The 17,953-nt window shown below is 38.6% G+C and overlaps 1 protein-coding gene across 1 annotated transcript in view; it reads left to right on the top strand.

The window, feature by feature from the left end:
• ABCA9 (ATP binding cassette subfamily A member 9) overlaps window positions 1-17,953 on the top strand; it is a 54,772-nt gene that overhangs the window by 16,611 nt on the left and 20,208 nt on the right. Inside the window, exons 9-24 of the mRNA XM_070395484.1 lie at window positions 1,065-1,206; window positions 1,447-1,632; window positions 2,879-3,026; window positions 3,692-3,860; window positions 4,391-4,452; window positions 4,978-5,088; window positions 5,507-5,682; window positions 5,883-6,002; window positions 6,210-6,348; window positions 7,153-7,243; window positions 10,185-10,324; window positions 10,820-10,939; window positions 12,179-12,377; window positions 13,859-14,025; window positions 15,017-15,150; window positions 15,538-15,675. Coding sequence (XP_070251585.1) covers window positions 1,065-1,206; window positions 1,447-1,632; window positions 2,879-3,026; window positions 3,692-3,860; window positions 4,391-4,452; window positions 4,978-5,088; window positions 5,507-5,682; window positions 5,883-6,002; window positions 6,210-6,348; window positions 7,153-7,243; window positions 10,185-10,324; window positions 10,820-10,939; window positions 12,179-12,377; window positions 13,859-14,025; window positions 15,017-15,150; window positions 15,538-15,675 — 2,242 coding nt within the window. The remainder of the gene's footprint in view (window positions 1-1,064; window positions 1,207-1,446; window positions 1,633-2,878; window positions 3,027-3,691; window positions 3,861-4,390; window positions 4,453-4,977; window positions 5,089-5,506; window positions 5,683-5,882; window positions 6,003-6,209; window positions 6,349-7,152; window positions 7,244-10,184; window positions 10,325-10,819; window positions 10,940-12,178; window positions 12,378-13,858; window positions 14,026-15,016; window positions 15,151-15,537; window positions 15,676-17,953) is intronic.

The following is a 17,953-nucleotide window of genomic DNA, read 5'->3' as shown; positions in this document are numbered from 1 at the left end:
GAAAGTTAACTCTCTTTCCCCATAAAGAAATTACTTCCTGTTTTTTTGGCATTGATAGCAAGAAATGACATATCTTCATATCCATCTGTATTCCCATATCTATTTGTATACCTGTGTTCACATCTCTGTCTATATCTAATCTTTACCTAATCATCTATATCAAGGGTTGGCAAAATATGACACACACACCCTTTTATTTTACAATCTGCAAATTAGGAATACTTTTACATTTTTAAATGTTTGGAAAAATTAAAAGACAATATGTTATGGCACACAAAGACTCATATAAAACTCAAATTTCGGTGTTAACAAATGACTTGTTATTGGAACCCAACCACACTCATTGTTTGCACAATTTTAAAATATATTTTTATTGATTTCAGAGAGGAAGGGAGAGGAAGAGAGAGATACAAACATCAGTGATGAGAGGGAATCATTGATCGGCTGCCTCCTGCACATTGGACTGAGCCCGCAACCCAGGCATGTGCCCTTAACCCATGTGCCCTTGACCGGAATCGAACCTGGGACCCTTTGGTCCGCAGGCCAACGCTCTATCCACTGATCCAAAGTGGTTAGGGCTGCACATTTTTCAACGACTGCTCTTGTACTCTGAAGGCAGGGTTGAGTAGTTGCAAGAGAGACCACAGGGTCTAAAAAGTCTAAAATATTTACTATCTGGCTCTTCAGAGACAAAGTTTGCTGCTGCTTCATCTACTTTTGGCCCATGATATTTATACAATTACTTTACTGAAAGAAGAAGTCTAGAACTGACAAATTCTCATAAATGTTTTCCCTGAAACCTTTCCCAATTACTCTCACTTTTTATCACTCAGTTTCTTTCTTATTTTGCAGTTGGCTGCCTGTATTTTTTGTTTACTTGTTTATTGCCTACCATCCCCTGTAGAATATGAACTTTAGGGGCAGAGAAGTTTTCTGATGTATTAGCTGTTGTATTCCCTTTACTCTTGCTATATGATGAGCTTCACAAATCATTTGTTGAACCCATGAATGAGTCCAGAGATGGAGTAGCAGCACTCTGAACTGACATTTCATTTCTCTGCAAGGCTCTCCTGGAGTGTGATGTATGCTGGCTTCATCTTTATTATGGCGATTCTGATGGCTCTTGTTGTAACATCTACCCGTGTTGTCGTCCTCACTAGCTTTGTGGTGGTCTTCATGCTCATTCTCCTCTACGGCTTGTCTTTGGTGAGTTGATGAATTTAATCAAATTCTCTCTCTCTCTCAGGGAAACCTACCCATTATTTATCACTAATTCTGATCACACCTGTTCTTTTCTGTTTGCAGTATTTGAGTATTTACATGAGACAGTATCTAGGGGTGGGGAGGGAATGGACAAAATATCATACTATGAAATCCTGTCCTTTAGTATGCCACTGATGATTCTCAGAGAAGTAGATACTACCTAAAGTGTTTCTCTTCTCTCAGATAACTTTAGCTTTCATGATGAGCGTCCTGATAAAGAAACCATTCCTTACCGGCTTTGTCGTCTTTCTGCTCACGGTCGTTTGGGGGAGCCTGGGTTTCACGGCGTTGTATAGGCATCTCCCTGCCTTTTTGGAATGGACCTTGTGTCTTCTTAGCCCCTTTGCTTTCACTGTCGGGATGTCCCAGGTAAGAGCTGATGTAACTACTTCATTTTCTACAAAATATTTAAAACAGATTCCCTCTGAATAATTCATGCTTCAGGTGCTAAACATTAAAATTCCCATCTACCTTGGTAAAGATACATACAGAAGGTATAGATAGGAGGTGTATGCTTTTATTTTTCTCTCTCAGCACAGTTCGTTTTCTTTTAAGTCCCTAAGTGCCGGCTAATACTCTATTACTGATGCGGTTCTGCTTTTACTTTTAATGGGCTGTCCCACTGAAGAGGTATCTAATTTAATGCTCAAGAAACATGACCCTTAATATCATGGCCAGTATTTGAAAACCAGGAATTCCATGGAAATACATTTTTACTTTTTGATGGGCCAATTTAAATGAAACTGAGTCTCCTCTCAGAAAATTAATTCTAGTTATGACAGCATAACTATAAATGCCAAATGAAGGGTGATGTTACATATAAACTCATTCTATCTTGCTATATACTAAGTAATTATTCTGTTTTTTTTCTGTCCTACCACTGAAGTATTTGCACTCCTGCATGGTTTCACTTTCAAATCCTGCCCCCTGTCCAGAATGCTCTCTTCTTTCCCCCATCCTAAGCTGGATGCAATCCTATAGGCAACCCAGCTCAAATATCACCTTCCTTGAGTTTTTACTTCTGCCTGGAGGACTTGCCTGCTCTGCCGGTGGGTCTCTGAGCTTTTTATACCTATTTCCATTAACTCCTCAAATTGCTTTGTGGTTAGATGGTTCATTGTTATCTCTTCCCTTAGCTTGGAGCGCTGTGAAGACAAGAATTATGTTCAATCCCAATGTCTATAATCTATCTATATACATAAAAGCCCAAGTGACCGGCCAACTTGCCGGTACTATGATGCGCACTGACCACAGAGGGCAGATGTTCAATACAAGAGCAGAAACCACAGGCATGGAAACATGGAACAGACTGATGAATCTCAGAGGGAAAGGGGCAAAGGGGAGGGCGGGAGGAGATGAACCAAAGATCTTATATGCATACTAGAGGCCTGGTGCATGGATTCATGCACCAGTGGGGTCCCTCGGCCTGGTCTGCGGGGATCGTGCCAAAACCAGCTCTCTGACATCCTCCAAGAGGTCCTGGGTTGCAAGAGGGCACAGGACAGGCCGAGGGACCCCACTGGTGCACGAATCCATGCACTGGGCCTCTAGTAAGACAATAATAATTCTTGATGCTCCGTTTATCCTTTTAATAGTCTATGTATTTTTTTTTTAGCTTATACATTTGGACTATGATGTGAATGCTAACACCCATTTGGACTCTTCAAGCAACCCAAACCTAATAATAGCTACTTGTTTCATGTTGGTTTTTGATACTTTTCTGTATTTGGCATTGACATTATATTTTGACAAAGTTTTGCCCAGTAAGTAGATTCATGATTGTGACTCAACACAATTTCCATTCATTGCATTTCTGTAATGGTCTACACTTTGTACAAGAATAAAAAGTATATCATTAATAATATTAATATTGATTACAGATTGAAATGATAATATTTAGGATATAGTGGGTTAAATAATATCTATGGTGTATTGACTATAAATTAGCAAGCATTTTTTTCAAAACTTTAAAAATAAGCCTAATGGTATTCTGCACTGTGTTTATAAAATAACTTCCTAAGATCTAGTTCTACCATAACACTTTAGATTGTTTCTTTTAAAAAAGAGACACTTGCGCCCGGCCAATGTGGCTCAGTGGTTGAGTGTCAACCTATGAACGAGGAGGCTATAGGTTTGATTCCCGGCCAGGGCATATGCCAGGGTTGCAGGCTCAATCCCCAGTAGGGGGTATACAGGAGGCAGCCGATCAATGATTCTCTCTCATCATTGATGTTTCCATCTCTCCCTCTCCCTTCCTCTCTGAAATCAATAAAAAAACATTTTTTAAGACACAGACAATGTGAGCGATGAAGGGTAATTGTATTATTAGTGCACATGTCGGGACTAGATGAAGAATGCTACTGCTATGGTGACTGCAGTCCTTAAAGTGGCGCCTGACCCAATATTTAATTGCCTCCCATTCATGTAGCTGAACCTGGACGTCGACATTCTCCCTGGTTTTTCCTGAAACCCTCTTTTTGGTTTCAACACCAAAGAGCTGACCACGTGGCCCTTGAGAATGAAATAGATTCAGATTCTTCATCCAATGACTCTTTTGAACCAGTGTCTCCAGAATTCCATGGGAAAGAAGCCATCAGGTAATGAAAGAACTACCTGGAGATGCAAATGAAACACCCGTCAGAGACCAGAGATCTGTCGGGCAAAACCCAGATATGACAAAGGTTTTCTTCGGTGTCCTTCTTGTACCCACTGATGTCCGGGCTGCTGCCCTCGGGAAGGGCTACCCTCTCTCTTGATAACATTTTGTCTTCTTACATTGTCAGCATTTACATGTACTAATATCTGTGGTTGAGCAACAGCCATCCATGAATAAACAGTATCCATATTTCCACTTTCTTCATGATCTCTTTTCCATTGTTCATGCTGGGCTCTCTTTCTCTGCCTGCTGTCTTTGTGACAGACACGGTCACCACCTCCCTGGTTGTTTTCACCCCCTTTTCTCTGCGATTCACTCTGTCCCTTTCCTCTTTGCTTCCTGGTTAATACGATGAGAAGGAAGAGGCAGGTGAGGCAGAAAGGGGAAAGAGACCCTCCAGTCAGTGGATGTCTCAACCGTCTGTCCACCTCCACCATTTCTTCAAAACATTTTCGTCTTTTTTTTTTCCAGAATAAAAAATCTTAAAAAGGAATATAAAAAAGGAAAGCATGAAAAAGTAGAAGCTTTGAAAGGTAATAAATATCATATGTAACAGGCGGGGTGGTTTCAAGACTGTGTCTCAACTGTGATACTCTCTTGGCAGACGAAGAACAGATAGTCCAGCTATCATGATGCTCCTTTGTTCGAACCCAGTATGTTTCCTTCCGAGTAAAGGAGAAACCACATAACTATTTCAGAAAGTCAGATGCAACCCTGATATCCTATAGGTTTGAGAGATGCATGATAGGATCATGCTAGTGTATTTTCAGCTCACCACATTCTCTAATCCAAAAGCTATCTTCATTGTAGTCAGCCCATCTTTAAAGATAAAACTGCTTTAATCCCCAAAATTGTTAATCATAGAATAATATATTATGGTAATATTACACCTATAAAATGTATATCATAGCAGATACCATTTTAAAGAAAGGATTTTGGGGATGGATTTTGACTACTGCTAGCCAAATATACCTATATTATAAAAACGTATAAAAATTTCAGAGAATGTAAAGTTACTATGTAAGCTCTGAGTGGAATTTTTTTTAAAATACTGCCAGGTCTGGTATTTGACATATATGAAGGCCAGATCACTGCACTCCTTGGTCACAGTGGAGCTGGGAAAACGACCCTGTTAAACATACTCAGTGGATTGTCGGACCCAACATCAGGTAAGAAGACAATTATCTAATGACAAGAACATGGGCAAATGAATTAACTGTGCATTTTTATTAGTTAATTTCAATAGTAGTTTCATTAACTACTAGTCACACTCAGGTATTTAAAAGTTTTAGAAGTTTCTTCAAGTTATTCTTGTATAGATTCATGTTCTCTTTATTTAGGAAAATCTTTTTGGTTTAAATACTTCCTGGTAAGTAGCTTTATGTTTATGAATTGGCACCCAGCTGGGTCAGATGTCTTATGAACATTACATTTTTAATTAGTCAATAGTGTATTCCCTATTACTAGGCCCAATATCTTTAAAGGACTCTAGTGATTGACACGCATTGTTTTTTCATTTAAAAATATCTTACATAAAGCAAGCATGCAACATTACCCTGATGTTAACTGTCTACCTTTAACTTCTAGGTTCGGTCACCATCTACAACCACTCACTTTCAGAAACGGCTGACTTGGAGACTGTCAGCATGCTCACTGGAGTCTGCCCGCAATCCAATGTGCAATTCGGCTTCCTGACAGTGAGGGAAAACCTCAGGCTCTTTGCCAAAATAAAAGGGATCCAGCCACAGGAAGTGGAACGAGAGGTAGATTCCGTGTTAAATGCCATGCAGCCATGAGGATGAAATTGTTTACCTAGGAAATTCTAAATGCACTTGTGTTACTTCTACCCAGTTCACCCTCTAAAGGGCAAAAAGGCCCCTTATAATGAACAGACAAATGATACTGTTTTTTTTTTTAAATAACCATTCTGGGTTTTGGACCAAATAACCTTTCTTTGGTTTAGGTACAACAAGTTATACAGGACTTGGAAATGGAAAATATTCAAGACATTCTTGCTCAAAATTTAAGCGGTGGACAAAAAAGGAAACTAACTTTTGGAATTGCCATTTTGGGAGATCCTCAGGTAAATCGAACTAAAATTACCGGTAAAATCAGATTGAGGGCTGAGAAACTATTGTATTCGGTCAGACTTAATTTGTAAACCCTAAAAGCAAGAGAGCAGTTACAATGGAAAATTAAGTACTGAGCTATGTCTCCAAATACATGTTGCTTTTTAAACGAAATTTTGCCTGGGAGGGGAAATGATTTTATGTGCTTTTGTGCTGTGCAGATTTTGCTACTGGACGAACCAACCGCTGGATCAGATCCTCTCTCAAGGCACCGTGTGTGGAACCTTCTTAAAGAGAGGAAATCAAACAGAGTCATCCTCTTCAGCACCCAGTTCATGGATGAGGCTGACATCCTGGCTGGTGACTCTTAGGTTTCTTGCATGTAGCTTAGTGAGAAATCAGAGACACATGTGGGATATGTATAGATTCATTCCAGCACAGTTAGTTGCCATGGGTGTGACTGCCATGAGAATCTTTCACCCGTTTGAGCACCTACATCCCTAAGTACATTGTGCCATGGAAGTACTCTGAACCTATTGCATTGGTTGTAAAATATAAAGCTATTCTCAAAGATATATTATGCTTTGCCCTGGCCAGTGGGCTCAGTGGTTAGAGTGCCGGCCTGTGCACCAAAGATTTGCAGGTTCGATTTCTGGTTAAGGGAACATAACAGGGTTTTGGGTTCTCTCCTCATCCCCTTGGTTGGGGTGCATGCAGGAGACAACCAGTCAATGTGTCTCTCTCACAACGATGATTCTCTCTCTCTCTCTCTCCATACCCTCTCCCTCCCTTCCTTCCTCTCTCTGAAAAGCAATGGAAAAAAATATCCTCAGGTGAAGATTGACAACAAAAAAGATTAATAACAACTGACGTTCATATTGACATTATTCAATATGAATGTCAGTTGGCTTGAAACAGATCCTTTCAATGTATAATTTTTTCTAAGTATACTAGTACTAGAGAATAAACTAACATGTCATTTTAGTTGCTGTATGACAAAGAAAGTGGCTTGCATATGATCAGGATTCGAATGCATCTGTTTTAGTGGGTCATGCTTCTAAAACACGTTGCTTATTAATGAATTTGTTCTTTTATATTAATAGTGAAAATACAACACCTTAATGCAAGTTATTTTATTTTATTTTTTTTGCTTTTAATACTTAGACCGAAAGGTGTTTATATCTAATGGGAAGCTGAGGTGTGCAGGCTCGTCTCTATTCCTGAAGAAGAAATGGGGCATCGGCTACCATTTAAGGTACGACCTCACCGTTGGAGACAGGTTAGAACATGTTGGAAAAGCTGAGGGCAGGTGATATCAACATTGAGCGTGTGCAAGTAGACTGCACAACTGGTGTGTTCATTTCAAGAGATCTGGGTTAGAACTACGCCCCGGGGCTCTTTTTCTTAGCTAGAGTGAAGGATATGAGGGGTTGCAGACATGAAGACTATAAGGATGTTTAAGCGACGTTTAAATAAAATTTTTGGAAAATATTTTCACAACACTTTGTTTGCTAGAAGAAACGTATTGATATTCCAGTCCCTTCTTTTTTTTTTTTTTTTAAATATATTTTATTGATTCTTTACAGAGAGGAAGGGAGAGAGATAGAGAGTTAGAAACATCGATGAGAGAGAAACACCGACCAGCTGCCTCCTGCACATCTCCCACTGGGGATGTGCCCGCAACCCAGTACATGCCCTTGACCGGAATCGAACCTGGGACCCTTGAGTCCGCAGGCCGACGCTCTATCCACTGAGCCAAACCGGTTTCGGCTCCAGTCCCTTCTCTTATCATATTTCATTGCTTATTTGGGTTTATTGTGACAGTTTCAATAGCCTCCTCTCGGTTCCCCATGAATTCATTTTCTCCTTCATTCTCTTCTGTTTCCTTCTCTTCTAGATCATAGTTATTATCATTATTAAGTAATGTCTGTCACTTAATAAGTATTGGCTATGTCTTAGATACTTGCTAAGATATTGACATTTGGAATGCTCATATAATCATATTTAAACCTCCAGATAACTTTAAAATGGTATTATTCTTCTTCTTTGACATGTCAGAGAGTTTTAATAATCTGCCCAACTCATTTATAATTTTGGACCAAAATTACAGGTGTAATATGAATCACCCCTATACTCCCACTAAAATATTAATATTTCTTAAAAATAATTCAAGTCACTTTATCTCCAGTGGTTAAATGAATCCTCCCATATTTACTCCAGGTGCTTGACCTGATCTAGCCTACCATTCCATCATGATTGCTTGGTACTACCTGATTGAATCCATATCTTCCAACTAAAAGGAACTGCCCACTGTTCCCTGGGGTGTTCCATAGTGTTATGTTTTGTCTCTGCTTGAGATAGGACATCCGTTTGACATGTCATCCTCCAACCCCTTCAAACCACGTTCCAATCGTATCCATTCTTGAAAGTCTTTTCTGAGTGTTTTCTCCTTGAAAAGCACCCACTCTTCAGGAACCCTGAAAGCGTTACTTCGAATTGTTGTCTTACGCAACTTTATTAATTTACTTGATTCTCAGTAACTTTATTTATGGAATAGCAGCAATAATACCTGCTTTGCATTTAAGACTAAAGATATTGAACGAATGAGTAATTGACAATGTGCAAAGCACTTAATTGAATTGACTCAACTTCCTTCTCCCTCACTTATTTTATAATACAATTTACATTATATTTATATTATATCATTATATATTTATATTTATACTAGAGGCCCGGTGCACAAAAATTTGTGCACTCATGGGGGGGTCCCTCAGCCCGGCCTATGCCCTCTTGCAGTCTGGGACCCCTTGGAGGATGTCCACCTGTTGGCTTAGGCCTGCTCCCTGGGGGATTGGGCCCAAGCTGGCAGTCAGACATCCCTCTGGCAGCCCAGCAGCCCTCGGGGGATGTCCACTTACCAGCAGGGAGCAGAACTAAGGTGCAGTCGGACATCCTCAGTGCTGCTGAGGAGGCGGGAGAGGCTCCTGCCACCACTGCTGTCCTGGCAGGCATCAGCCTGGCTTGTGGCTGTGGGAGCACACTGACCACCAGGGGATAGCTCCTGCATTGAGCATCTGCCCCCTGGTGGTCAGTGTGTGTCATAGTGACCAGTCATTCCCAGTCGTTCTGCTGTTAGGGTCAATTTGCTTATTACCCTTTTATTATATAGGATTATATTTTGTTACGGGCTCCTTTAGAGAAGGTTTTGTATTCTTTTTAAAAATATATATATTTTTATTGATTTCAGAGAAGAAGGGAGAGGGAGAGAGAGATAGAAACATCAATGAGAGAGAATCATTGATCGGCTGCCTCCTTCATACCCTCTACCGGGGATTGAGCCCGTAACCCGGGCATGTGCCCTTGACCAAAATCAAACCCAGGACCCTTTAGTCTGCAGGCCAATGCTCTATCCACTAGGCCAAACCAGCTAGGACTGTATTCTTATTTGGTATCTTAGTGCTTAGCACAGGGCCTTGTAAGCACAAAATAGCTTTTTCTAAAATGGATTTTTTGAACTTTGTCTGTTCTCATAACAAGACAGATCAGCTTCAACTTGAATGCATTTTGGATCAAAAAAGAAAAAAAGATCACATCAGCTAACATATTGAGGGTTTCCTTAGTGCAAAGCCCTGTGCTATCTCATACATATTTTATTTTGTTCTGTATTTTGAGATCCTTGGAGAGACTAGTATTGTACAGTCTCACAGATGAGAAAACTGATGCTCAGAGACATTAGACCTGCATTCTGGAACAAGGATCAGTAGAACAATCAAACCATGTTCTTAATGACTATACACAGTACCTCTGTTTTTGTTTTTCCCATGTTCAAGTGCTAGTTTTTGCAGGACTCATACTTTACTGCCAAGGGAGAATTCAAAGTTGAGTTATTGAGCAGGTGGAAACAAAATTAGGCATTCCCTTCCACCTCACTCCAGCCAAGGTCTAACCGAATATCTCTTTTCTCCAAATAATAATCCTTGAGTCACGTTCTCTATCTCTAACATCCCTTACGCTGGTTCCCCTGCTATGTGGTACAGATTATACAGTTTGGACTATGTTGGTGTTTTTATGTCTCACTTCGTTCATTAGGTTATACATGTTTTGACTCATTAATGAAAGGATGAGCACATACTACAATTGTTTGTAGAGATAGTGTTCGAGAAAAATAATTTAAATTTACTCTTTTTAAATGTTAGTTTGCATTTGAATGAAATGTGTGATCCAGACAATATAACATCGCTTGTTAAACAGCACATCCCTGATGCCAAATTAACAGCACAAAGTGAAGAAAAGCTTGTATATATTTTGCCTTTGGAAAGGACAAACAAATTCCCAGGTAACAGAACGCAGAGACCACAGAGTGGTTTATATTGATGTTACAATAACCTTAGTTCTTTTGCCTTTTGTTATTGTATTGCCTAACAATTAAGCCTAACATGAAAGGATAAATCTCGATTTTCTAGAAAATGTTTCTTAAATAATGGGGATTTCCACATATAAATTTTGGGTTGACACAGTCAGTCTATCCATAACACTCTTCATAATTTAACAATTAAATATTTTAAAACATTAAATAAAATATAACTTATTTCAAAATCCCTCACATATGTAGCTTTCTAAGAATAAAAAAAATAACTTTAAAATTTTGTACTCAAGAAGACATGGAACTATATATATACTGTCTAGACTATTTTATAAATAAGGGAAATTCTATATCATAACTGCTTCTGATTAATGCATTCTATCACATGAATTTTCTATTTTTTAAAACGTTATTATCAATCTCATTACAAATCATATTCTTTTGATGCATTTTTGTGTCTACCTTTAGACCTTTACAGGGATCTTGATAGATGGTCTCACCAAGGCGTTGAGAATTACGGTGTTTCCATGACAACTTTGAATGAAGTGTTCTTGAAGCTAGAAGGAAAATCAGCTATTGATGAATCAGGTAAAAAAAAGAAAAGAAATTTAAATTTTATATTTCTGTGCAGTATTTTATCTTGAAAATATACTTTGAATGATGAAACGATATGCTTTTGGAGTCTAATGATTTAGTCTTGTCTTGGGAAAATGTAGGACAGATAGAAATGTATTTCTGTTTCCTACCCCCTTCTCTCAATGCTAGCCTCCTATATCCTCTTGAATATCCTATTTTTGTACTGTGCATTTTTTGAAGCTTGTGGACTACAGCAGTGCATAAGACTAAATCCTCATGGAGCAGACAATATTTATTATTATATTTATTATTATGTACATAATATGATATTGTATAAGAGCTATCGAGATAAGAAATTAGAGTTGTAGATTGACAGTTGCTTTTCTTGTAGTATTTTGATGACATCATTCCAGTGTCTTCAAGGTTCCATTGTTACTGTTGGAATTTTTTCTGTCAGTCTAATTGCCATCCTTGGAAAGTGTTCTGCCTTTTCTCTCTAATAATTCTAAGGTTTCTGGTTTACTATCTGTGTCTACTCTTTATTGCACTTTTTCACTTTGATTTTCTATTTTTTTCTTTATTGATCAAATGGGGTTTTATGTTTTATCCTTTATTAAGTTGTACACTTGATATCTTTTCTTAGTGGTTGGTTACACTTACCTTTAATGTGCATTTAGCTTTCTGGAAGTCTAGAGCTGATCAATTTCTCTAGGCTCTTCTTCTAAAAGACATAACTTTTATTTTCAACCATGGCTATATTAAAAAAATCTTGTCTCCACCAATTTAATATTCCCAGAGGGGAAAGGAAAGGGTTCTATCTATATTAAATTTTCTAGCTGGGTCAGAAATATTAAGATAGTTTATCTGTTGCACTGATTAGATTCTTCTTCTTATATAAGTTTCTTTTCATTGATTTCTCGAGAATAAATTAAGTCCTTTAAAGCTGTAGACACAGAATTTTTTTCTTCAGAAAAATACAAATTTTTCTTTTATTATATCATATTTTTTCTTCTTATAGTGTTTCTTTCTTTCTTTCTTTTTTGCTTGCTTTCTTTCTTTCTTTCTTTCTTTCTTTCTTTTGCTTCATTCCCATTTCTGTAATATTTGCTCAAGTAAAACCATGAGTTAGATTAATTGTATCTTTGTCCAAGGCTTTCTACTCTGACACCATGCAGTGAGTACATAATCTTAGGGAAATCTTAGGCACATCTAAAATGGCACTTTATAAATTATTGATTTTATATTTTCTAGATATTGGAATTTGGACACAGTTACAAAGTGATAGGACAAGAGACACAGGAGGCCTTGTTGAGCTGGAACAAGTTTTGTCTTCCTTTAATGAGACAAAGAAAGCAGCCAGCGGCATGGCTCTCTGGAGACAGCAGACCTGTGCAATCGCCAAAGTTCGCTTCCTGAAGTTAAAGAATGAAAAAAAAACTATGATGACCATGTGAGTACCTGAGGGTTTCAGGTATGCATGGTCGGCACATTCAAAATAAATTCAAGAGAGGGGGAAAAAAACAACCAATCACGGATAAAATACATTTCAGCAATTGTATATGGTCTTTTAAACATAGAAGTCAAAGCCAATTTTTAGATGCTTACGTGGGTGTGTAATTAAAACAGATAAAGTGTGGGTCTTTTCTCTTAATTTCACACAGAATCTGCTCTTATCAAAAGGTTGAAGTAGTTTACCAGAAGCATGAATGTTAGCACTCGCCTCTGCCCGGCCGCATCTTAGCTGAGGCTTCACATCACTATCTGGAGCCTCTACAGTCCTCTCCAGCTTCCGGTTTCTCACTGAGTGATGCCTCCTGGCATGAGCCCTGCTCTCCACCCAGGGCACTCATTCATTCCATTGGCTCTCGAGGGTGATTAGAAGCACAGTAATAAAGCATAGTCCAAAATCAGACAATATTGTCAACCATAATGTCCAAATAGGGCACTAGAAAAGGAATTTTACATGAGGGAGAATTTAAATTTGATGTAGGAAAATGGAACATTTAGCTAAGGCGGGGAAGCAGGATGGAAATTCAGACAGAGAGAGCAGTTCTGAGCGTGGAGATGCATGGGAAGTCAGCAGAACTGTTATTAATTTGAGTTATTTGCAACAAAGAGTGTGCAAAAAAGTAAAAACAATTTTGATAATATATTACATAGAGCTAGAGAGTTTGGACTTTGTGACTAATAAGGAATTTTTGAAGTTTGTTTTTAGTTTGAACAGGCAATTGATATCATTAGAACAGAATGCCAAGAAACTTAGCCGGGAAACAGTGCAAATGGTTTGGAAATAGTAGACAGTGGGCACAAGGAAAAGAGCCATTTAGGACAATGTTGAGAGAGGTCAGGAGAGAGATAATTAAGGTCCAAACTTGAAAAGTAGAAGAGAGAAGAAAGTGCAAGGCAAGTACTAATGATGATAAGATAGAAATTTTCAAACATTTGGAAAAGGAAAGTATGGGAGAGAAATGAGTATATCATAATTGAACTTCGGAACCCGAGTGGGTGAGAAAATGTTGGAACTTGCAGAAATTGGGAAGAGGAAAGGGAAAGTTTCAGAGTGTAGCAAGTCAGGGTGTTGGCGATATGCCAGCTTGCAGTGGTTCCCCCCAAAAGAAGAAGCGCAAGACTGAATCAGAACAAAAAAGTGGACATTGGAGAGGGATATTTAAGAGTGGTAATCAGCATATTTCCTAGGCTTGAATGGCATGTCTGAAGGGGGTAGAGGGCGGCATTTGAAGAGATAGAAATACCAAGGAGAGGTTCATAGGAACCATCTCATTTTAGGAAAAAAGAAACGGGGAGGAAAAGCGTGATTCATCTATGCGGTTAGTGTTTGCAATTTCTATTAAAACATCCATTTTCTGCCCACATGTAAAAACCTACCAAAGTTGCTCTACCTGATTTTCTCTTACCTTTTCCTTTATACAGATTACTGCTTTTGTGCATTAGCCTTTTCCCTCAGCTTTTGGAATATCTATTCTATGAGATATATCGGAAGAGTTATTCTTGGGGACTGTCTCCCAATATGTACTTCCTCTCACCGGGACAACCGCCTCAAGCTCCTCTGACACACTTACTGGTCATCAATAAAACAGGTGAACATGGAGCTCAAATGCAACCTTTCAATGTTGTGCTTGTTCAGAGATTCCCCACACAGCATAAACCATGAAGGAAAATCATATTCTGTATGTTTTATTTTATTTTATTATTATTTTTTAACCCTCACCCAAGGATATTTTTTCATTACTTTTTTAGAAAGAGTGGAAGGGAGGGGTGGTGGAGGAAAGAGAGAGAGAGAAATATCGATGTGAGAGAGAGAGAAGTATTGATGTGAGAGAGACTCATCCATCGGTTGCCTCCTGCACATGCCCTGACCGGGCCTAGGCATCAAACCTGCAACCGAGGTACATGCCCTTGAGTGGGAATCGAACCCGAGGCCCTTTGGTGCATGGCCTGATGCTCTAAACACTGAGAAACACCAGCTGGACTATTTAGAAAGCACACATAATGCCAAACAGAACATTAATTTAAAAAATGGCAAATAGAGGGCGGAAGAGTTGGTTTTAGAAACACATTTTGCAAGCTTACTTGACCATTGACTGATCTTCTAGATCTCTCCATAACATTCTTGAAGTACTATGCATTCTAAGGCTCTGGAAAGGAAATATATCCCAAATTTCTAAGAAAATAGAAGATTAATATCTTCAAGGATGATAATGATAATTTTAAATAGTATTTTTCCAATTGATTTTTATTGTTGAGACTATTACAGATGTCTCCATCACCCCCTCCTTTGCCTACCTCTGCCCCATCCCAAGCCCCTCTTTCCTCACTGTTGTCTGTGAGTTATGCATATTTGTACACTAACAACATTATAAGTAAAATACCTAGCCTCTAGGGAAAGTTACCTTGTCATATCCCTGGTATCAGAATGGGTTTTAGTACCACACCATCAATTCTGCCTTTTTAAGGAAATCATCATGATGGTATGCTTTGAGTGACATTAATAAGGTTTTTTAAAAAATATATTATTTGACTTTTGTTTTACTACATCTTTGCTTCTTTTGAATTTTACCTTCTTGGTAGGGTCGAGCATTGAAAACTTTATACATTCACTGAGGCAGCAGAACATAGCTTTGGAAGTGGATGCCTTTGGAATTCGACGTGGTGCCAACGAGCCATCATACAACGGTGCTATCACGGTGTTAGGTGATGACAAGGTATGTTGGGCTGTGGTTGCTGCATCTCACCAAAGATGGAGTATGAACGTGCAATCTAAGAAATACATATTGACTGACGTAAAAGACCAATTTGACATGAGCAGATGGGTAGTTCTCATTTGTAGAGGAGAAGGTGGGCTACAATTAGCTGCCCACAGCCTCCATATAACATATTGTGGCTGATGCAGTGGCCAGTAAAGACCACAATACTGTATTTCTTGCAGTATTTTGGGACTTAATCAAATATTAGTGATGGTGGTATTCATTATATTCGGTGCTTTAGCCTTATTGTGTTGTCAATACTTTGAGTGATTTTCTATCAGATTCTTGCATTACATTTTGCATTGGCTCTCTGAGGACTCAGAATGCACATTTGTTTTATTTTAGCACCAGAGATTTTCAATAGCATGCAATACCAAAAGGCTGAATTGCTTCCCTGTCCTCATGGACATCATTAGCAATGGGCTACTTGGAGTTTTTAATTCTTCAGAACACATCCAGACAGACAGAAGCACGTATTTTGAAGTAAGTATAATATTATATCCCTTATCCTGAACTATAAGAAGTTTTTTTAAAAAAAATACCTGAAATGCTGAAATAGCATCATGTTGATTTTTATGAACTTATTATTGAATAAGTTCATGTTTGTTTGTTTTTTAATATATTTTTATTGATCTCAGAGAGGAAGGGAGAGGGAGAGAGAGATAGAAACATCAATAATGAGAGAGAATCACTGACCGGCTGCCTCCTGCACAACCCCCACTGGGGATCAAGCCCAGGTATATGCTCTGATCGGGAATCGAACCGTGACCTCCTGGTTCATAGGTTTACACTCAACCACTGTACCATACTGGCCAGGGTCATGTTTTATATACTTACAACTTACTTACATTCATTCTTTTTTTATATATATATATATATATATATATATATATATATGTATATATAGATATATATATACACACACACACATATACATACACACATACACACATATATACACACACACACATATACGTACATATATATACACACATATACATATATACACACATATACATACATATATATACACACACATACATACATATATATACACACACATATACATACATATATATACACACACACATACATACATATATACACACACACATATACATACATATATATATATACACACACACATACATATATATACACACACACATATACATACATATATATACACACACACACACACATACATATGATATTTAACAATAATCGTATAACATTGTAAACTTAATTGGATGACTTAGGGCCAGTGGAACAGCAGAAAATAAATTAATTCAGAAAAAGGAATGACTTTTGGTCTTAGATCTATCACCATCTCTGGTCATAAGTAGTGGGACCTGGTTGAAACAGCCAGAGTCATCAAGGCCAGACGCTGGGGCCTCCTTAACAACTTGACTTCTGCAAGCCTTGGTTCGCCAATCCACACACAAAAAATACAGAAAAGAAATTCATCACTGGAGCTTCTTTAGAAGTAAATGAGGCAATGTGAACACCCAGTTCAGTTGGCCAAGTTAGTATAAACATGAGTTATAAAACACATAGATGCAGGAAGCCATAGGTGCTCAATAAAATGCATTTGTTATCATTACTGCTGTTAATATTACTTTCCTTGGGAATGCATTGTTTCCATTAAAGAGTGTTCAGTTTTGAGTAGATTGGAGAACAGGCTTAAATAGAACTAGAAGCAGTTCTTGTTTAAAATATAATTTTTTAAATATATTTTTATTGATTTCAGAGAGGAAGGAAGAGGGAGAGAGAGATAGAAACATCAATGATGAGAGAGAATCATTGAATGGCTGTCTCCTGCATGCCCCCCACTGGGGATCAAGCCCGCAACCCAGGCATTTGCCCTTAACGGGAATCGAACCTGGGACCCTTCAGTCTGCAGGCCGACGCTCTATCCACTGAGCCAAACCGGCTAGGGCTAAAATATAATTTGCCATGAAGTTTTAGGAGGGGCTGAGACAGTGGTCCTCAACCTTCTGGCCCTTTAAATACAGTTCCTCATGTTGTGACCCAACCACAAAATTATTTTCATTGCTACTTCATAACTGTAATGTTGCTACTGTTATGAATCATAACATAAATATCTGATATGCAGGATGGTCTTAGGCGACCCCTGTGAAAGGGTCGTTCGACTGCCAAAGGGGTCGCGACCCACAGGTTGAGAACCGCTGGGCTAAGAGAAGAGAGAAGTAAGACGATCTCAAAACTCATGATATCAGACCTCATGATACAGATGGCTTGCAGTGTAGTAAGGCAACCGATCATAGATCAGATCAAAGCTTCGAGCAAAACCCAAGGCCCTCTTGGACCTGCACAGGATTTTGACATTTTTAAGACTTAATGCCCTTATGTGAAATGTGTGCTGATCATTTTTCTCCAAGCCCCATCACTTTTATTTCCTAACATCCCCCTATTCATGCATTTATATCTACCAGGTCCCCAAAGGCATTTGAATTTGCTACTTACGCATTAAGTTGAGCCAGAGGAATGATTCTTCATAAGTGTAGGACTGAACTGATTGGCACCAATTTCTGAGAGTAGTGTTGGCAGTCCACAAGCTCTATTGCCCATAAAGACATCAGCTTAAATGTCGCCCTCATGAAGTCAGAGAGCAGACGTTTTGTGCTTACCTTGCATGTTATTAACTGTGAGACCTTGGCCAATTCTTGCGACCGGGTGGCATTTGCTTCCTCCTACGTAAAGCAGGAGGCACGTTCAAAGCTCCCATGTTGTTGCAACT

Source organism: Myotis yumanensis, unplaced genomic scaffold (genome assembly GCF_028538775.1).
Source record: "Myotis yumanensis isolate MYYU_CA2020_CCGP unplaced genomic scaffold, mMyoYum1.0.hap1 SCAF_16, whole genome shotgun sequence".
NCBI lineage: Eukaryota > Metazoa > Chordata > Mammalia > Chiroptera > Vespertilionidae > Myotis > Myotis yumanensis.
The sequence above is the reverse complement of the archived record's forward strand: the minus strand, read 5'-3'. Positions and strand labels throughout refer to the sequence as shown.